Genomic DNA, 22,267 nt, shown 5'->3' with positions numbered 1-22,267 from the left:
AAAATCTTTAAAAAAACAACACAGCAATGCAGATTGGATAAAATGACAGGACCCGTCCATATGCTGTCTACAAGAGAACCATCTGGAACCTAAAGATACATCCAGAATGAAGTGAAGGGATAGAGAAACATCTTTAATGCCAACGGGCCTTAAACGAAAGCTGGGGTAGCAATTCTCGTATCAGATAAATTAGATTTTAAACTAAAGACTGTAGTCAGAGCTAAAGAAGGACACTACATCATTCTTAAAGGGTCTATCCCCCAAGAAGATCTAACAATTGTCAATATTTATGCCCCCAATATAGGAGCAGCTAACTACATAAGCCAACTGTTAATCAAGATAAAGAGTCATATTGATATGAATACATTAATAATAGGGGATCTTAAGACGTCACTCTCAGTAACAGACAGATCATTCAAGCAGAAAATCAATGAAGAAACAAGAGCAGATGGACCTCATACATATATACAGAACATTCCACCCTAAAACACAAAACATTCCACCCTAAAACAACAAAATACATATTCTACTCAAGTGCATATGGAACTTTCTCCAGAATAGACTGCATACTGGGTCACAAATCAGGGCTTAATCAATACCAAAGATTGAGATTATTCCCTGCATATTCTCAGAACACAGTGCTTTCCAACAGGAACTCAACCACAAGAAAAAGTACAGAGGAAATTCAAACACTGGAATCTAAAGACTGCCCTGCTTAGGAATGTTTCGATCAACCAGGAAATCAAAGAAGAACTTAAACAATTCATGGAAACCAATGACAATGAAGACACATCAGTCCAAAACCTATGAGATAAAGGAAAGGCAGTCCTAAGGGGGAAATACATAGCCATCCAAGCCTCACTTAAAAAAACTTAAAAATCCAGGGGCACCTGGGTGGATCAGTGGGTTAAGCCTCTGCCTTCGGCTCGGGTCATGATCTCAGGGTCCTGGGATCGAGCCCCGCATCAGGTTCTCTGCTCAGCGGGGAGCCTGCTGCCTCCTCTCTCTCTCTCTCTGCCTGCCTCTCTGCCTACTTGTGATCTCTGTCAAATAAATAAATAAAATCTTAAAAAAAAACCCAAAACTTAAAAATCCAGAATACACCAGCTGTCTTTACACCTTAAAGAACTGGAAAATCAACAACAAGCTGAGCCAACCCCACACACAATAAGGGAAATAATCAAGATTAGAGCAGGGGCACCTGGGTGGCTCAGTGGTTTAAGCTTCTGCCTTCAGCTCAGGTCATGATCTCAGGGTCCTGGGAATTGAGCCCCACATCGGGCTCTCTGCTCAGCAGGAAGCCTGCTTCTCCCTCTCTCTCTGCCTGCCTCTCTGCCTACTTGTGATCTCTCTCTGTCTATCAAATAAATAAATAAATAAATATCTTTAAAAAAAAGATTAGAGCAGAGATAAATGAGATAAAGAAATACAGTAGAACATATTAATGAAAACAGAAGCTGATTTTTTGAAAGAATAAGATTGATAAACCACTGGCCAAACTAACCCATATGAAAACAGAGAGGACTCAAATTAATAAAGTTATGAACAAAAAGGGAGAGATGACAACTAACACCAAGGAAGTAGAAACAATCATCAGAAGTTATTAACAGTTACATGCCAATAAGTTAAGCAACCTAGATGGAAAGGATACATTCCTAGAAACCTATAAACTTCCAAAACTGAATCAGGAAATATTAACAACCTGAATAGACCAATATCTCGTAACAAGATTGAAGCAGTGATCAAAACCCCCCCAAAAACAAGAGCCCAGGACCTGATGGATTCCCTGGAGAATTCTACCAAACATTCAAAGAAGAAATAATACCTAGTCTCCTGAAGCTGCTTCAGAAAGCAGAAACAGAAGGAAAACTTCCTGATTCTTTTTTTGAAGCCACCATTACTCTGATCCCCAAACCAGGCAAAGACCCCATCAAAAAGGAAAATTTCAGACCAATATCCCTGATGAATATGGATGCCAAGATTCTCAACAAGATCCTAGTTAATAGGATCCAACAGTACATTAAAAAGATCATCCCCCATAACCAGGTGGGATTTATCCCTGGGATGCAAGGGTGGTTCAACATTCACAAATCAATCAATGTGATAGGACAAATCAATAAGAGAAGAGAGAAGAACCACATTGTCCTCTCAATTGATGCAGAAAAAGCATCTGACAAGATACAGCATTGGTTCCTGATTAAAACCCTTCAAAGTATAGGGATAGAGGGAACATTCCTCAACTTCATAAAATCTATGAATGAAAAACCCACAGCAAGTATCATCCTCAATTGGGAAAAGCTGACAGCCTTCCGTACACAACAAGGATGTCCACTCTCACCACTGCTGTTCAACATAGTATTAGAAGTCGTAGCAAGAGCAATCAGACAAGAAAAAGGAATAAAAGGTATTCAAATTGGCAAAGAAGTCAAACACTCTCTCTTCTCAGATGACCTGATACTTTATAAGGAAAACCCAAAAGACTCCATCCCTAAACTACTACAACTCATACAGCAATTCAGTAATGTGGCAGGATTCAAAATCAATATAGAGAAATCAGTTACTTTCTTATACACTAACAATGAAAATACAGAAAGAGAAATTAGAGAATTGATTCTATTTACTATAGCACCAAGAACCATAAGATACCTGGAAATAAACCTAACCAAAGAGGTGAATGTTCGAGGAACTACGGAATGCTCGAGGAACTACGGAACACTCATGAAAGAAACTGAAGAAGAAACAAAAAGATGGAAGAGCATTCCATGCTCATGGATCAGAAGAATAAACATTATTAAAATGTCTATACTGCCCAGAGCAATGTATACTTTCAATGCCATCCTGATCAAAATTCCACCAGCATTTTTCAAAGTACTGGAATAAGCAATCCTAAAATTTATATGGAACCAGAAGGGAACCCGAATTGCTAAGTAAATGTTGACAAAGAAAAACGAAACTGGGGGCAACATGCTGCCTGATTTCAAGCTTTACTACAAAGCTGTGATCACCAAGACAGCATGGTACTGACACAAAAACAGACACATAGACCAGTGGAACAGAGCAGAGAGCCCGGATATGGACCTGCAACTCTATGGTCAAATAATCTTTGACAAAGCAGAAAAAAATATCCAGTGGTAAAAAGACAGTCTCTTCAATAAATGGTGCTGGGAAAATTGGACAGCTATATGTAGAAGAATGAAACTTGACCATTTTCTTACACCGTACACAAAGATAAACTTGAAATGGATAAAAGACCTCAACATGAGGCAGGAATCTATCAAAATCCTAGAGAGGAACATAGGCACTCATCTCTTTGACACTGGCCACAAAACTTCTTTCAAGACATGTCCCCAAAGGCAAAGGAAACAAAAGCGAAAATGAACTTTTGGGACTTCAACAAGATTGAAAGTTTTTGCACAGCAAAGGAAACAGTCAACAAAACAAAGAGGCAAGCCATGGAATGGGAGAAGATATTCCCATATGACACTACAGACAAAGGGCTGTTATCCATGATCTATAAAGAACTCCTCAAACTCAACACACACAAAACAGATAATCACATCAAAAAATGGGCAGAAGATATGAACAGACACTTCTCCAATAAAGACATACAAATGGCTATCAGACACGTAAAAAAATGTTCATCATCATTAGCCATCAGGGAGATTCAAATGAAAACCACATTGAGATACCACCTTACACCAGTTAGAATGGCCAAAGTCAACAAGACATTAAGCAACAGTTGGAAAGGATGTGGAGAAAGGGGAACCCTCTTCCACTGTTGGTGGGAATGCAAGTTGGTGCAGCCACTTTGGAAAACAATGTGGAGATTCCTTAAGAAATTAAAATCAGAGCTACCCTATGACCCTGTAATTGGACTACTGGGTATTTACCCCAAAGATACAGATGTAGTGAAAAGAAGGGCCATCTGTACCCCAATGTTCATAGCAGCAATGGCCACAGTTGCCAAACTGTGGAAAGAACCAAGATGCCCTTCAACAGATGAATGGATAAAGAGGATATGGTCCATACATACAATGGAGTATTATGCTTCCATCAGAAAAGATGAATACTCAACTTTTGTATCAATATGGACAGGACTGGAGGAGATTATGCTGAGTGAAATAAGTCAAGCAGAGAGAGTCAATTATCATATGGTTTCACTTAGTTGTGGAGCATAAGGAATAACACGGAGGACATTGGGAGATGGAGAGGAGAAGTGAATTGGGGGAAATCGGAGGGGGAGACAAACCATGAGAGACTGTGAACTCTGAGAAACAAACTGAGGGTTTTGGAGGAGAGGGGTGTGGGGGTTGGGTGAGCCTGGTGTTGGGTATTAAGGATGGCACGTATTGCATGGAGCACTGGGTGAAATGCATAAACAATGAATTTTGGAACACACACACACACAGACAAAAATTAAATTAAATTTCAAAAAAAGAGTCCAGATGTCCATTGGCAGATGAATAGATAAACATGTGGTGTGCTGGGGCACCTGGGTGTTCAGTTGGTTAAGCCTTTGCCTTCTGCTCATGTCATGATCTCAGCATCCTGGGATTGAGCCCCTGGTTGGGTTCTCTGCTCTGAGGGGAGCCTGCTTCCTCCCCTCTCTCTCTGCCTGCTTCTCTGCCTAGTTGTGATTTCTGTCAAATGAATTAAAAAAAAAAGATGTGGTGTGGATGGAACTAGAGGGTATTATGCTAAGTGAAATAAGTCAATCAGATAAAGACAATTATCATATGCTCTCACTCATATGTAGAATTTACAAAACAAAGCAGAGGGTCATAGGGGAAGAGAGGAAAAATGAAACAAGATGAAACCAGAAATGGAAACAAACCCTAAGAGACTCTTAATCTCAGGAAACAAACTGAGGGTTGCTGGGGTGGAGGGGAGGGGAAGGGATGGAGTGGCTGGGTGATGGACACTGGGGAGGGTATGTGTTGTGAGGAGCACTGTGTATTGTGTAAGACTGTTGAATCAGAGACCTGTACCCCTAAAAGAAATAATATATGTTAATAATAATAATTCTTTTAATTAGATAAAAAAGCAGCAGTTTGAAAAGAACCTGGGGTACACGTGATAGAATTTTATTCACTAATTTTAGGATATGTGCTGGAGGGGAAGGGATCTACAGATATCTTCGGGAACAAAAGTGCTGGCAGACACTATTTATATTGCCCTCCCCAGCCTACATAGGCAAACACTTGCAGGAGCCAGTTCAAACACTTTCCATCTACCTTGTTACTGCCACCTATGCAGCTCTGGTGTTAGCCTGTAGACTTGCCCCACTCAACCCACCCACCTTAGCAGGTGCCCCTCCAAAGTGGTTCCTGCCCCACCATACCTGGCAGATAATCTCAGGTGGAACTGGTACCCCTCCAAAGTGACTCCTTCCCTGGGATGAGGAGGAGATAACCACACAAAACAGCACCCCTGCAATTCCTAAAGCTGAGCCTCTTAGGTGACTGCACAAAGAGGCAGCTTTGCCCTTCCCTGCATCTGCAGCTATTGCAGCACCTAGCTATAGACAACCAGGGTTAGGGCCAGACCCACCCAACAGCAAGCCCATGAGTACTGCAGCAGGGCCTCTCAACAGTGTGGAAAGGAATCCCTGCCCAGTACAGCTGCAGTAGGTGAAGGAGGTCACTGAATCCGATTGGGCTGAGGGGCAACCCTGCCCACCAGCATGCTCACAGCCATCATAGCTCATCTACAACAGGAGGGCACATTCAGTTCACACAGGGAAACACCTGGTTCCAGTGAACAGGGATGGTTGTGCTACAGGGCACCATACGGCTTTTTCTACACAAGGTTACTACTTTCAAGACTAGGAGACATAGTTAACCTACCTAATACACATTAACAAACACAGAGAAATAGACAAAATGAGGAGAAAGAGGAATGTGTCCCAATTAAGAGAACAAGGCAAAATCACAGAAAAAGAGTGAAACAAAAAGGACATAAACAGTATGTCTGATGAAGAACTCAAAGTAATGGTCATAAATGTACTCACTGGACTTGAGAAAAGAGTAGATGAACTCATTGAGAATCTCAAGAAAAAGATAAAACTATATATATATATATATATATGTATATATATATACATATATATATATATATATATATATATATATAAAAAGAACCACGGGGTCCCTGGGTGGCTCAGTGTGTTAAAGCCTCTGCCTTTGGCTCAGGTCATGATGCCAGGGTCCTGGGATCGAGCCCCACATCGGGCTCTCTGCTCGGTGGGGAGCCTGCTTCCTCATCTCTCTCTGCCTGCTTCTCTGCCTACATGTGATCTCTCTCTATCAAATAAATAAATAAAATCTTAAAAAAAAAAAAAGAACCAGAGAGAGCTGAAAACCATAATAACTGAATTAAAGAACACATTAGAGGGAATCAACAGCAGACTGGGAGACAAAGAAGAATGGATCAGCAATCTGGAAGAGAGAGTAATAGAAAGCAAAAAAACTTAACAGCAGAAAGATAAGAGTAATTAAGAAAGAGAACAGCTTGGGGTGCCTAGGTGGCTCAGTGGGTTAAAGCCTCTGCCTTTGGCTCGGGTCATGATCCCAGGGTGCTGGGATCGAACCCCACATCAGGCTTTCTGCTCCGCAGGGAGCCTGCTTCCTCCTCTCTCTCTGCCTGCCTCTCTGCCTACTTATGATTTCTGTCTGTCAAATAAACAAATAAAATCCTTTAAAAAAAAAAAGAAAAAAGAAAGAGAACAGCTTGAGGGACCTCTATGATGTCATCAAGTATAGTAGCATTTGCATTCTAAGGATCCCAGACAGAGAAGAAAGAGAGAAGGGGGCAGAGAAATTATTTGAAGAAATAATAGCTGAAAACTTCTCTAATATGAGGAAGGAAGACATCCAGGTCCAGGAAAGACATCCATGTCTACACAAAGATACATAATAATTAAAATGACAGAAATTAATAATAGAGAATATTTAAAGCAACAAGAGAAATAAAAACAGTTATACAGTTATAAACTAGGGAAACCCAATAAGGCTATCAGCTGATTTTTCATTAGAGACTTTGCAGACCAGAAGAGAGTGGCAGGATAGATTCAAAGTGCTGAAAGAAAAAACCTACAACCTAATATACTCTACTGGGCAAAATTATCAACAGAATTGAAGAAAAGATAAAGTATTTCTAAGATAAAAAAAAGTTAAAGAGGTTCATCATGATTAAGCCAAACTTACGATAAATGATAAGGGAATTCTTTAAGTGAAAAAAAGCCATAACTAGAAGTAAGAAAAGTATGAAATGGGGAAATTTCAATGATGAAAGCAAAAATATAGGGAAGGCAGTAGATTACTTACTTATAAAGCCAGCATGGGAGGTAAAACACAAAAGAAGTAAAATCAATTAAATCCACAAAAATTAGTCAAGGGTTACATAAAAACTTATAAAAAATGCAAAACAGGACATCATAATCCAAGCATAACACTAGATACATCCATCAAACCACAAGGGAAAAGAAGACAAAAATAAGGAGAAGTATACAAACAACCAGAAAAAAATTAACAAATGGCAGTAAATACATACCTATACATAATTAACTGGACTAAATACTCTAATCAAAAAACATGGTAAGTGAATGGATTTAAAAAAAAAAAAACAAGAATAGTCTATGTGCTGCCTACAAGATACTCATTTCAGACCTATAGACACAAACAGAAAGACAGTTGAGTGGAAAATATATTCTATGAAAATGGAAGCAGGAAAAAAAAATCCACATACTTAAATCAGAGAAAATAGACTTAAAACAGAAGACTGTAAAAAGAGCCATTATGTAATTACATCATTACATAATGATAAAGAGATCAACCTAACAATTATAAATATGCACCCAACATAGGCACAACTAAATAAATGAAACAAACATTAACAGATATTAAGGGAGACATTCACAGTAATACAATAATAGTAGGGGATTTTAACATCCCACTGACATCAATGGATAGATCACTCAGACATAAAATCAATAAAAAACCAGCAGCTTTGAATGACACATTAGACAGATAGACTTCACACACAGATATAGAACATTGTAACAAAGAAAAATCTAGCAAAATATACATTCTTTTGAATGTATATTTTATATATATATATTGAAGTGCACATTCAATATTCTCCTAAAAGATAATAAATCATGCTAGACACAAGTGTCAAAATTTAAGACAATTAGAATCCTACCATGCGTCATTTTTTAAAATTTAAATTCAATTAGCCAACATATAGTACATCATTAGTTTCGATATAATGTTCAATGATTCATTAGTTGCATATAACACCCTGTACTCATCACATCACAGGCCCTCCTTAATGCCAATCACCCAGTTACCCCATCCCTCTGACTCATGTCCCTTTCTTCAACCTTCAGTATGTTTCCTGGTCAAGAGTCTCTCATGGTTTGTCTCCCTCTCTGATTTCTTCCCAGTTTTCCCTCCTTTCCTGTATTGTCCTCTGCACTATTCCTTATTAGTCTACATATGAGTGAAACTATATGATAACTACAGTCTTTCTCCAATTGACTTATTTCACTCAGCATAATATCCTCCAGTTCCATCTATGTTGATGTAAATGGTAGGTTATTCATCCTATCTGATGGCTAAGTAATATTCCATTGTATATATTCAAGCATCTTTTCAATCACAAATGGTATGAAACTAGAAATTAATTACAGGAAAAACAAACTAGAAAAAACACAAAGACACGGAAACTAAAAAAAAAAAAAAAATGCCACAATAGGTCAACAAAGTCATCAAAAAGGAAATTGAAGAATACATGGAGATAAATGAAAATGGAAAAATAACAGTCCAAAATCTTTGGGACATAGAAAAAACAGTTCTAAGTGGGAAATTAATAGCAATAGAAACCTACCTAAAGAAAAAACAACAAAAAAATCCTAATCTAACCTTCACTTAAAGGAACTAGAAAAAGAAGAGCAATAAAAGCCTTAAGTTACTAGAAGAAAGTAAATAATTAAAATTAGAGCAGAAATTAAGATATAAAGACTTAAAAAAAGACAATAGAAAAGATCAATGAGAGGCACCTGGGCAGCTCAGTGGGAAGCTCTTTGCCTTCAGCTCTGCCTTCAGGGTCCTGGGATGAAGCCCCATATCAGGCTCTCTACTCAGCAGGGAGCCTGCTTTCCTCTCTCTGACTGCCTACTTGTGATCTCTCTCTCTCTGTGTTAAATAAATAAATAAATAATCTTTAAAAAAAAAAAAGATTAATGAAACCAAGAGCTGGTTCTCTGAAAAGATGAAAACATGTGATAAACCTTTATCAGACTAATAACACAAAAAGAGAGGATACAAATATATAAAATCAGAAATGAAAGAGGAAAAATAAAAACCAACACCACAGAAATACAAAGGATTATAAGAGAATATTGTTGAATATTATAGGTCAATAATTTGGACCAAAGAAGAAACTGATAAATTCATAGAAATGTACAATCTTCCAAAGTACATCAGGAAAAAATAGAAAATTTGAACAGACTCATTGCTACTAATGAAATTAAAATGGTCATCCAAAAAAATGCTCCTGGGTCATCCAAAAAAAATGCAACAGGGGCACCTGGGTAGCTCAGTTGGTTAAAATGGCTGCCTTCTGCTCAGGTCATGATCCCGCAGTACTGGGATTGAGCCCCATGTTGGACTCCCTGCTGAGCTGAGTTCGCTTCTCCCTCTACCTCTGCTCAACACCCGCACGCCCCGCTTGTGCATGCATGTTCTCTTTCTCTCTCTCAAACAAATAAATAAAACCTTTTAAAAATTCCCTCCTAAGAAAAAGAAATCCAGGACCATATGGTTTAATAGGTAAATTTTACAGCAAACATTTAAAGAAGCATTAATACCTATTCTTAAAATATCCTAAAAAATAGAAGAGGAAGGAAAACTTCCAAATTTACTTACTCTGTGAGGCCAGCATCACCCTGAACCAAAACCAGATTAAAGACACTACAATAGGGGCGCCTGGGTGGCTCAGTGGATTAAGCCGCTGCCTTCAGCTCAGGTCATGATCTCAGTGTCCTGGGATCGAGCCCCGCATCGGGCTCTCTGCTCAGCGGGGAGCCTGCTTCCCCCTCTGTCTCTGCTTGCCTCTCTGCCTACTTGTGATCTCTCTCTCTCTGTCAAATAAAATAAATAAAATCTTAAAAAAAAAAAGACACTACAATAAAGAAAATAATGGGCCAGTATCTCTGATAAACACAGACACAAAAATCTTCAACAAAATATTATCAAACTGAGGGGCATCTGGGTGGCTCAGTGGGTTAAGCCTCTGCCGTCAGCTCAGGTCATTCTCGGGGCCCTGGGATCAAGCCCCACATTAGGCTCTCTACTCAGCGGGGAGCCTGCTTCCCTTCCTCTCTCTCTCTCTGCCTGCCTCTCTGCCTACTTGTCTTCTCTGTCTGTCAAATAAATAAAATCTTTAAAAAAATATTACCAAACTGAATTAAACAATACTTTAAAAGGATCATTAACCACAATCAACTGGTATTTATTCTAGGGATACAAAGATGATTCCATATTCACAAATCAATTGATGTAATATATCATATTAACAAAAGGATGGATTAAAAACTGTGTGATAAAAAAAGCATCTGACAATATACATCTGTTCACAATAGAAACTCTCAGCAAAGTGGCTTTAGAAAAAACATATCTCCACGTAATAAAGGCCATATATGAAAAACCCACAGCGAACATATTCAATGGTGAAACCCTAAAGGTTTTTCCTCTAAGATCAGCAACAAGTTAAAGATATGCATTCTTGTCATTTTTATTCAACATAGTACTGGAAGTCCCAGCCACAGCAATCAGGCATGAAAAAGAAATAAAAGATATCCAGGGCACCTTGGTGGCTCAGTCAATTAAGGGTCTGCCTTTGGCTTGGGTCATGATTTCAAGGCCCTGGGAACAAGTCCCACATCAGGCTTCCTGCTCAGTGGAGAGTCTGCTTCTCCCTCTGCCCCTCCTCCCTCACTCATGTGTGCGCGCTCTCTCTTTCTTGTAAAAATAAATAAATTAAAACTTTAAAAAAAAAAAGAAATAAAAGATATCCAAATTGGTAAGGAAGAAGTCAAACTGTCACTATTTGCAGAGGACATGATACTATACATAGGAAAACTTAAAGATTCCACCAAAAATATATTAGTACTAGTATATGAATTCAGTGATACTATGGAATACAAAATTCATATATAGAAATCTGCTGCATATCTATACACTAATAGCTAAGTAGCAAAAAGAAAAATTATGAAAATAATTCCATTTACAATTATACCAAAAAGAATAAAATACCTAGGAATAAATATAATCAAGGAGGTGAAAGACCTTTACTCTGAAAACTATAATACATTGGTGAAAGAAATTGAGGACAACACAAACAAATGGAAAAATATACCATGCTCATTGATTGGAAGAGTATTGTTAAAATGTCCACAATACCCAAAGAAATCTACAGATTCAATGTAATCCATATCAAAATACCAATAGCATTTACCACAGAACTAAAACAAATACTCCTAAAATTTGTATGGAACAACAAAAGATCCCAAACAGCCAAATCAATCTTGAGAAAGAAGAAGAAAGCTGGATATATCAAAATCCCAGATTTCAAGCTATACTACCAGGCTAGGTAATCAAAACATTATGGTACTAGCACAAATACAGACACAAAGATCAATGGAAGAGAATAGAGAGCCCAGAAATAAACCTACACTTATATAGTCAATGAATCAAGAAAAAGGAGGCTAGAAGATACAAAGGGGAAAAGATGGTCTCTTCAACAAACTATGCTGGTAAAAGTGGACAGCTACATAAAAGAATAAAACTAGACCACTTTCTTATACCATATACGAAAACAAACTTAAAATGGATTAAAGACCTAAATGTAAGACATAAAACCATAAATCTAAAGGAAAACATACACAGTAATTTCTTGGACATTGGCTCCCAAAACATATTTATGCATATGTCTCTTCAGGCAGGGGAAATTAAGTAAAAAATAAACTACTGGGACTACACCAAAATTAAAAGCTTTCGCATACTGAAAGACAGCAACAAAATGAAAAGGCAACCTACTGTATAGAAGAAGATATATGCAAATGACATATCCAATAAGGGGTTACTATCCAAAATATATCAAGAACATACATAACTCAACACCAAAAAGAACCAAAAAATCCAATTTAAAAATGGGGAGGGGGGCTCCTGGGTGGCTCAGTCGTTAAGCGTCTGATTTCAGCCCAGGTCATGATCCCAGGGTCCTGGGATCGAGCCCTGCATTGGGCTCCCTGCTTCTCCCTATTGAGTATTTACCCAAAGAAAATGAAAACGTGAACTAGAAAAGATATACAAATTCTTATTTATTGCAGAGACATTTATAATAGCCAAAATATGTACACACACACACACACACACACACACACTCTATCACTAAGCCATAAAAAAGAATGAAATTTTGCCATTTATGACAACATGGCTGGACCTAGAGGGTATTTTGCTAAGTGAAATAAGACAGAGAAGGACAAATATCATATGACTTCACTTACATGTGGAATCTAAAAAACATACAAACAAATAGACTCAGAAAAACAGAGAACAAACATGGTTGATAGTCAGAGGGAAGTGGAGATGGGCAAAATAGGTGAAGGGGATTAAGAGGAACAAACTTCTGGTTATAAAATAAGGAAGTCACAGAAACGTAAATTATAGCATAGGGTATATAGTCAATAATATTGCAATAACATTGTGTGGTAATGGACAGTGATTACCCTTATGTTGAGCCCTAAGTAATGAATGGAACTGTCAAATCACTATGTTGTACACCTGAAAGCAATATAACAACATATACCCAGTATACTTAAATAATAAGAAATATATAAATAAAACTTCTTGTGCCTATTGAAAAAGATATATTCCACTTTATCTATAGTTAACTTATCCCTACTTAATAACATAAGCCAAAGATCTTACCATCTGAAATACATCAGAGCCTTCATCAAAATCCACCATAGCAAAAAATATCCTATTGGTAAATGCACTGGAGTATCGCCAGGAGTTTGCCAGGATCTGGAATTCTTCATCAGCTTGCCTGGATATAATCAGATAAATGAAGATAACATATAAAACATTTTTTAAAGACTTTATTTATTTGACAGAGAGAAACACAGCGAGACAAACACAAGTAGTGGGAGTTGGAGAGGAGGAAGCAGGCCTCCCTCCAAGCAGGAAGCCAGATGTAGGGCTCAATCCCAGGACCCTGGGATCCTGACCTAAGCCAAAGGCAGATGCCAAACAACCGAGCCACCCAGGCACCCCCATATATTTTAAAATGAACATTTTAAAACATTATTTAAAAATAATAATACATTATTTTAAAAATACTTTAAAAATACATTAAAACATTTTTTAAAAACCATTATTTTTAAATGAACATTTTAAAATGAATAGAGCCGGGGCGCCTGGGCGGCTCAGTGGGTTAAGCCGCTGCCTTCAGCTCGGGTTGTGATCTCGGGGTCCTGGGATTGAGCCCCACATTGGGCTCTCTGCTTGGTGAGGAGCCTGCTTCCCTCTCTCTCTCTCTCTCTCTCTGCCTGCCTCTCTGCCTATTTGTGAACTCTACCTGTCAAATAAATAAATAAATAAAATCTTAAAAAAAATAAAATAAAATGAACAGAGCCAAAGAAGCAATAGCAGTTTTTGCAATGGGAGAAATATTTTTGAGAGAGAGATAGACAGACAGAGACACAGAGAGAAGGAGAGAGGGAGAGTGAGAGAGAGACAAACATCAGTCAGGTTCTGTTGACAGGGTCAGGACAAACCTTGGAAAATATTGCCATTGTTTTGGCATAAAAGAAGCCTTATTCTAAGTGTTGGGAATTTCAATAGAAAGTAGTTACTTGATTCAGCTTCATACATTGTGCTTGTTTCTTATCTCAGAGGTCTTTAGGCAGTCATTGGAAAAATCCAGCTAATTGTCTGAACAATTTTTAACATCCTAAATTATTTTTAAGGGTTCAAAGACGAGGTTGAAGTATTTCCAGAGAAAGTATACTATAATAGTAATCCATTTTATAAATCTAACATGACATTATTTAGTAAATAAAAATACAGTCAGATGAATTATTAGGGTGAAAGATAACAAGGATCTAGGGAATTGAGATTAATTAAAACCTCAAGTCATATTTGACTTTTCCCTTATTGCCCATATGCTTTCAGTTTCCAAGATGTGATAATTCTTCATTTGCGATTATCTTTTCACTCCATCCCTTCCCATTTATTTTCACTGCTATCAGCTAAAGTCAGATCCTTAATATCAGATGTTACAATATAAAACGTTGACTCTAGTTTCTCCTCTTCCAATCCTTCTTACACTACAATATACATCAGTCTTCCTAAATTACTATCTTCCTGAAACTCCTACTCTTCTCCACTGTTGCTTTTCTACTACCTTCAGAACAGTCTCCAAGCTTTTCACTGGTTATTCAAGGTTCTTTATCATCCAGTTCCAATAAGGCAACTAAATATTAGTAGCCTTACTACTTATCAGTATAAAACAAGATCTCTTAATTCTGGCACTTTATTTACCACTATCTCTGTACCCCTGCACTTATCTTTACTTCTAACCAAAATATCCTGCTTCTATCTAAATCTGATCCATCTATCTAGCCCTAATACAAATCCCTTCGTCTCCATTAGACCAACCCAATCTTCCTGTTATATGTCTGTCCTGAAGTTCTGTAGTATATATATATTTTTACAGATTTTATTTATTTATTTGACAGACAGAGATCACAAGTAGGCAGAGAGGCAGGCAGAGACAGAGAATAGAGGAAACAGGCTTCCCGCTGAGCATAGAGCCTGATGCAGGGCTCAATCTCAGGACCCTGCGATCATGACCTGAGCTGAAGGCAGGGGCTTTAACCCACTGAGCCACCCAGGCGCCCCTCTGTATTATTTATAATGCACATAATCCATTTGGTACTTACTTATAAATTGCCCTATAATGGAAGCTAAATTTTCACATGCGGAATTCATTTTCCTAGCCAATGATAAGGGTAGGATATCTTATACTTCTCATCCTGATAGCACCAAATATATAGTATTATACACACTGCTGTTAATTTTATTTTTTGAATGAGTTTAGGAAAATGTGAGCTAATTTTAAATTTGGTCTTATAGAAAGATACTAAAAAAAACTTAGTTTAATAAGAATGTCATTAATTTGCATTTAGTACAGAATTATGAAGAAGTTTGTGTTTGTTCCCTAAGATTTTGTATACTCCTGACTGCTGAGTGAAATGACTAAATTAAGAGTGATTCCAGATTTTAAGTTTATGCATAATTAATACCTACTATCCAACATATGTACCCAAAAATAAGTACTCTGGGATCAAATATCTTGACTATCTCCTACCTCTGGGGGAAAATCCTTTAAGAAGAGTTGGCAAGTCTTGGGGTAGCATAATGCATATTCTAAAAAAAATTGCCTAATCCTTCACATGGACACACAGGCTGTCAGAATTTGGAAAGCCTTCAAGAGTTTATTAAATAAGTTCTTCACAGGGTAGCTTTGTCATTTTATTTAACATGAATTCCCTGGTCACATATTGATCTAAAAATATAAGTTTAAAAAACACAAAAAGCAAAAGCTAACCTATGTTTTAGTACCCACTATTTTTAATTTTGTTTAAAGAAATATATCCTGGGATGTCTGGGTGGATCAGTTGGTTAAGCGTCTGCCTTCAGCTCAGGTTATGATCCTAGAGTCCTGGGATCGAGTTCCGTATCAGGCTTCTTGCTCAGTGGGGAGCCTGCTTCTCCCTCCACCAGCTACTTCGCCTGCTTGTGCTCATTCTTGCACTCTCTGACAAATAAATAAATAAAATCTTTAAAAAAATAAATAAAATAAATATAGTCTTTTTGTTAAAAGAAATATCAATCTTTTTTCCCAAGATCATTTAGAAACAGTAAAATAAAATCAATAAACCAATGTTTGATGAAAGTTTAAGTGAGATTAGTCTCCATTTCCAAGGTTTTTAATCACTCAGAATAATCTAGAAAAAAAGGAAATATCTCTAAATCATACATCTTTATTTTCTAAAAACATTCTCTTGTAATTCCAAATTGGGATGTAGCTATCATTATTGCATTATTAAGTATCTCTAGCTTTGGGTAGACCAGATAAAAGATTCTGGAACCTATCTCTTCATAAATGAGAGAATATTTGCTTTACTTACCTTCTGGGCTTGTTGTATAGAATAAGAGTACGAACCTGAAAGCACTGACAAATAATAAAATACTACATCAATCCAACTGGCATACATTTATATAAGTTGATACCAATTTATACGACGATTATTCAATTTATAAGTTATTCCTATCATGGCTATCACAATACTTTATCCTTGCTCTTTGTTCCCACTTTGTGCCCACTAATGTGGGCAACCAAGAAATGACTATAAAAGGGGCAGTATGTGCTACTACAGACATCCTAAGTAAGACACACACAATAATTGTTTATGTACCCACTGAACTAATTTGGTTATTCTGGGATTGAGAAATGGTTAAAATATTATGTTATTTAATTTTAAAGTGTAGTTGAAAGTTCATACTTGCACACAACACACTGTCTGTGAAGTTGGAGAGCAGTGAACATGACAATAACGGAGTAGTTTCTTGGTGGGGCTTTAACAAGGCGACGGAACTTGTCTCCATTCATTCTTATTACAGGTCTTTTATTGGTCCATTCCATCAGTTGACTAACCTTTTCTGATAACACCATCTAAAAAAGAAAAAAAGGGAGGAACATGGTGTTAATGTTCTCAGCATGGCATTTGAAGTTCCTTTAAAAAAAAAAAAAAGATTTCATTTATTTATTTGACAGAGAGATCACAAGTAGGCAGAGGGGCAGGCAGAGAGAGAGGGGGAATCAGGCTCCCTGATGAGCAGAGAGCCCAATGTGGGGCACAATCCCAGGACACTGAGACCATGACCTGAGCTGCAGGCAGAGGTTTAACCCACTGAGCCACCCAGGCACCCCTTGAAGTTCCTTTTAACTAGGCAACTTACCTAAAACAAAGACTAACAAGCAGAGGCATATAGAAAATGTGAGAAACCTAAAAATAAAATCTGGTAATTGGGCCTGATAATAATTATTCTTAAAATTCTATTATTTCATGATGAGATTTAATCGGATACCACACTGTTGATGTGAATTACTTATTTATACTAATAAACAAAATATAAAATCATAAAACATTTCATTTGCCAAAGATTCCAAAGAATGTTGAGTTAAACCAGTTAGTTTTTTTTTTTAAGATTTTATTTATTCATTTGACAGAGAGAGACACAGTGAGAGAGGGAACACAAGCAGGGGAAGTGGGAGAGGGAGAAGCAGGCTTCCTGCCAACCAGGGAGCCTGATGCAGGGCTCAATCCCAGGACCCTGGAATCATGACCTGAGCCGAAGACACGCTTAACAACTGAGCCACCCAGGTGCCCCAAACCAGTTAGTTTTGTACAAGATTTTGCTTCTCAAAACCAAAACAAAATAAAAACAAAACACACCTATAAAGAAGCTGGAGTATTAAAACAATCTTGAAAATAAAGAATAATAATGGGAGGGGACACCTGGGTGGCTCAGTCAGTTAAACACCTGCCTCTGGCTTGGGTCATGATCCCAGGGTCCTGGGATGAATTCCCACATGGGGCTCCTTGCTCAGCAGAAGCTTGCTTCTTCCTCTGCCTTCTGCTCCCCCTGCTTGTGCTCTCCCCCCCCCCTCTCTGAGAAGCAAATAAATAAATAAATAAATAAAATCTTTTAAAAAAAGAATAAAATGGGGTATCACTCTACCTGATTTTAAGGTTTACTATACAGCTATAGTAAGCAAGGCAGAGTGGTACAGATGAAAGAATAGACTCATAGATCAATGGCACAGAAACAGACCTACATTGAGTATAGACAACTGATTTTTCATAAAGGTGCAAAAACTCAGTAAAGCAAGGCTAGTCTTTTCAACAAATAGTGCTGGAGCAATTGGACATCCATTATCAAAAATAGGAATCTCAAACTAAACTTCATACTTTATACAAAAATTAAGTCAAACTGATTATATACTTAAACATAAAAATGAAAACTATGAAAATTTTAGACAAAAAGGAAAAAGGGGAACCTGGCCAGCTCAGTCAGTGGAGCATGCGACTTTTGATGTCAGGATTGTGAGTTCAAGCCCCACACTGGGCATACAGCTTATTCCAAAAAATTTGTTTCAGAAAAAAATTAGGAGAGAACATTCAGGACCTTGGGGTAGGGAAAGAGTTCTTAGACCTGAAGCCAAAAAGCATGATTCATAAAAAAGAAAAAAAAAGATAACCTCACCAAAATAAATTTTTTTCCTCTAGGAAAGACCATGTTAAGAGGAGGAAAAGACAAGCTACAGAGTGGGAGGAAATATTTCCAAACCATGTATCTGACAAAGGATTAATAGTTATACTTTTAAAAACCATCAAAACTCGGGGTGCCTGGGTGGCTCAGTCAGTTAAGTATCTGACTCTTGATTTCAGCTCAGGTCATGATCTCAGAGTCATTGGGATCAAGCCCCATGTTGGGCTCCGTGCTTAGCAGGGAGTCGGCTTGAGATTCTCTTCCTCTTCCTTTGTCCCTGTTCACATGCATGCGCTTGCTCTAATAAATAAGTAAATAGAATCTTAAAAAATATTGAACTTGCTTTTCCCAGGAAGGGAATAGTAACATGGATTGTAAAAATGCATGATTTGCCTTTAAAGCATGGCTGAATTCAGCCTATACTGAAAAAAATTTCCTGAGTATACCTATGAACAACAGAGAAAAAAATGCAAAAAATTAGTTTTGTAGCACATTCAAAATAATTCTGGTAAAAGCCATAAAATGAGTATGTCACAAATGGAAAACCACAGACTCTAAGCCCACAGAGAAATATACACACTCTCAAAAGATTAGTAAAACAAATAATTAACAAGATTTGTGGAACAATGATATGGAGGAAACAGATCACTCTAAACAACGGTTTTACAACAGTGGCAATAGTGACATCTTGACCCAGATAATTCTTTATTGTCTAGAGTTGTCCTGCACATTGTAGGATGTTGAACAGCATCCCTCATCTTCACCCACCAGATGCCAGTAGTACCCCGACCTTCAACGACAACAACCAAAAATGTTTCAGACATTGCCAGATAACCAACCCCAAGGAGCAAAATTCCCCTCCTCCCTCATTGAGAACCATTGCTGGAAACTGAAAAGAATTTTCACAGTATAATATGTTTTTATCATCTTATTATATAGTCAATTTTTAATTCATTACTGATCAAAACACAATATAAAAGATAAATGTGGCGATAAAGTAAACCAAAACTTCCCAGAGCAAGCCCTCAGCATAATGGGTACTAAACTTTCTAGACCCAAGTTTCTACAAGTGTGGCTGGTATAAAGGAGCTTGTTAGATGTTAAGACTTCCAGATTTCATCCTCTAGTAAATCTGATTCAGTAAGTCCACTGTAGGTTCCAAGAGTATGAAATTTTAACAGGTAACCCAAGTGACTCTTTATAGACACTGAAGTTTCAGAACTACTGTTATACATTCTCATTCTTAAGGGCAGGAACTACATGTTATATAAATACCTATGCATAACATAGGGAATTTAAATAAACATTAAGCTATTCAAATGATGAACAACAGGAAAAAAATACAACATTCCTAATAATTAAACACTACCTGATCTCTCTAGAATGACTGAAGAATATGATATATTTTAGGTAACTCAAATGTAACATCTTAATGATTGAGACACTTTTAAAAAAATTCCAGTAGAGTTAATATACGGTGTTATATTAGTTTTAGGTATACAACATAGTGATTAAACAATTCTATATATTACTCAGTGGTCATCAGAATAAGTGTACTCTTAATCCCCTTCACCTATTTCACCCATCCCCCATCTACCTCCTCTTTGGTAACCACCTGTTCATTCTCTATAGTTAAGAGTGTTTTTTAAAGAGGCAACCCACGGAATGGGAGAAGATATTTGCAAATGACAGTACAGACAAAACGCTGATATCCAGGATCTATAAAGAACTTCTCAAACTCAACACACACAAAACAGATAATCATGTCAAAAAATGGGCAGAAGACATGAATAGACACTTCTCCAATGAAGACATACAAATGGCTATCAGACACATGAAAAAATGTTCATTACCACTAGCCATCAGGGAGATTCAAATCAAAACCACATTGAGATATCACCTTACACCAGTTAGAATGGCCAAAATTAACAAGACAGTAAACAACGTGTTTTGGAGAGGATGTAGAGAAAGGGGAACCCTCTTACACTGCTGGTGGGAATGCAAGTTGGTACAGCCACTTTGGAAAAGTGTGGAGATTCCTCAAGAAATTAAAAATAGAGCTTCCCATGGGACGCCTGGGTGGCTCAGTTGGTTAAGCAGCTGCCTTCGGCTCAGGTCATGATCCCAGCGTCCTGGGATCGAGTCCCACATCAGGCTCCTTGCTCGGCAGGGAGCCTGCTTCTCCCTCTGCCTCTGCCTGCCATTCTGTCTGCCTGTGCTCGCTCTCTCCCCCTCTCTCTCTCTGATAAATAAATAAAATCTTAAAAAAAAAATAGAGCTTCCCTATGACCCTGCAATTGCACTCCTGGGTATTTACCCCAAAGATACAGATGTAGTGAAAAGAAGGGCCATCTGTACCCCGATGTTCATAGTAGCAATGGCCATGGTTGCTAAATGTGGAAAGAACCAAGATGCCCTTCATCGGACGAATGGATAAGGAAGATGTGGTCCATATACACTATGGAGTATTATGCCTCCATCAGAAAGAATGAATACCCAACTTTTTTATCAACATGGACGGGACTGGAAGAGATTATGCTGAGTGAAATAAGTCAAGCAGAGAGAGTCAATTATCATATGGTTTCACTTATTTGTGGAGCATAACAAATAACATGGAGGACATGGGGAGATGGAGAGACGGGAGTTGGGGGAAATTAGAGAGGGAGATGAACCATGAGAGACTGTGAACTCTGAAAAAAAATCTGAGGGTTTTTGAAGGGGTGGGGGGTGGGAAGTTGGGTGAGCCTGGTGGTGTGTATTATGAAGGGCATGTATTGCATGGAGCACTGGGTGTGGTGCATAAACGATGAATTCTGATACACTGAAAAGAAACTTTAAAAATAAAAAATTATTAAAAAAAGAGTCTGGTTTTTGGTTTGTCTTTTTTCCTTTGTTTTGCTTATTAAATTCCACATATGAATGAAATCATATGGTATTTGCCTTTCTCTGACTGACTTACTTCACATAGCATTATACTTTCTAGTTCCATCCACATTGTTGCAAATGGCAAGATTTCGTTCTTTTTTTGGTTGAATAATATTCTACAGTACGGATGTACATATACATCTTCTTTATTCACTCATCTATCAATGGACACTTGGGATGCTTCCATAATTTGGCTATTGTAAATAATGCTGTGATAAACACAGGGATGCACATATCCTTTTGAATTAGTGTTTTTGTACTCTTTGTGTAAATACCCAGTAGTGTGATTACTGGATCATATGGTAATTGTTTTCAATTTTTAGAGGAACCACCATATTGCCACAGTGGCTGCACCAGTTTGCATTTCCATCAACAGTACACAAGGGTTCCTTTTTTTCCCCACATCCTCACCAACACTTGTTCGTGTTTTTCATTTTAGCCATTCTGACAGGTGTGAGATGACATCTCATTGTAGTTTCACTGTGCATTTCCCTGATGATCAGTGATACTGAGCATCTTTCCGTGGAGGGATGTATATTCGTGTCTTCTGCCCATTTTTAATTGGATTATTTGTGTTTTTCTGGTGTTGAATTATAGAAATTCTTTATAAATTCTGGATACTAATCCTTTATTGGATATGTCATTTGCAAATATCTTCTCCCACTCCGTACGCTGCCTTTAGTTTGCTGATTGTTTCCTTTGCTGTGCAGAAGCTTTTTATCTTAATGAATCCCAAACAGTTAATTTTTGCTTTTGTTTACCTTGCCTCAGATGTATCTAGACAAATGTTGCCCAATGTCAGACATATTTTCTAGACATATCTAAGGAAAAAAAGCTAATGTCAGAGACTTTACTGCCTGTGCTCTTCTAGGATTTAACACTTTGCTGGTCATACATTTAGGTCCTTACTCTATTTTTAGTTTATTTTTGTATAC

The 22,267-nt window shown here is 37.6% G+C and overlaps 1 protein-coding gene across 2 annotated transcripts in view; it reads right to left on the bottom strand.

Annotated features, from left to right (window-relative positions):
* Window positions 1-22,267, bottom strand: part of MAGT1 (magnesium transporter 1) — an 80,450-nt gene that overhangs the window by 50,038 nt on the left and 8,145 nt on the right. For both annotated transcript variants that reach the window (XM_004777107.3, XM_013048171.2), the window contains exons 2-3: window positions 16,637-16,806; window positions 12,996-13,113 (exon numbers count right to left, since the gene is read on the bottom strand). In XM_004777107.3, the coding sequence (XP_004777164.2) occupies window positions 12,996-13,113; window positions 16,637-16,806 (288 nt within the window). The remainder of the gene's footprint in view (window positions 1-12,995; window positions 13,114-16,636; window positions 16,807-22,267) is intronic.

This window comes from Mustela putorius, unplaced genomic scaffold, assembly GCF_011764305.1.
Source record: "Mustela putorius furo isolate JIRA1106 unplaced genomic scaffold, ASM1176430v1.1 tig00003862_pilon_pilon_pilon, whole genome shotgun sequence".
NCBI lineage: Eukaryota > Metazoa > Chordata > Mammalia > Carnivora > Mustelidae > Mustela > Mustela putorius.
The sequence above is the reverse complement of the archived record's forward strand: the minus strand, read 5'-3'. Positions and strand labels throughout refer to the sequence as shown.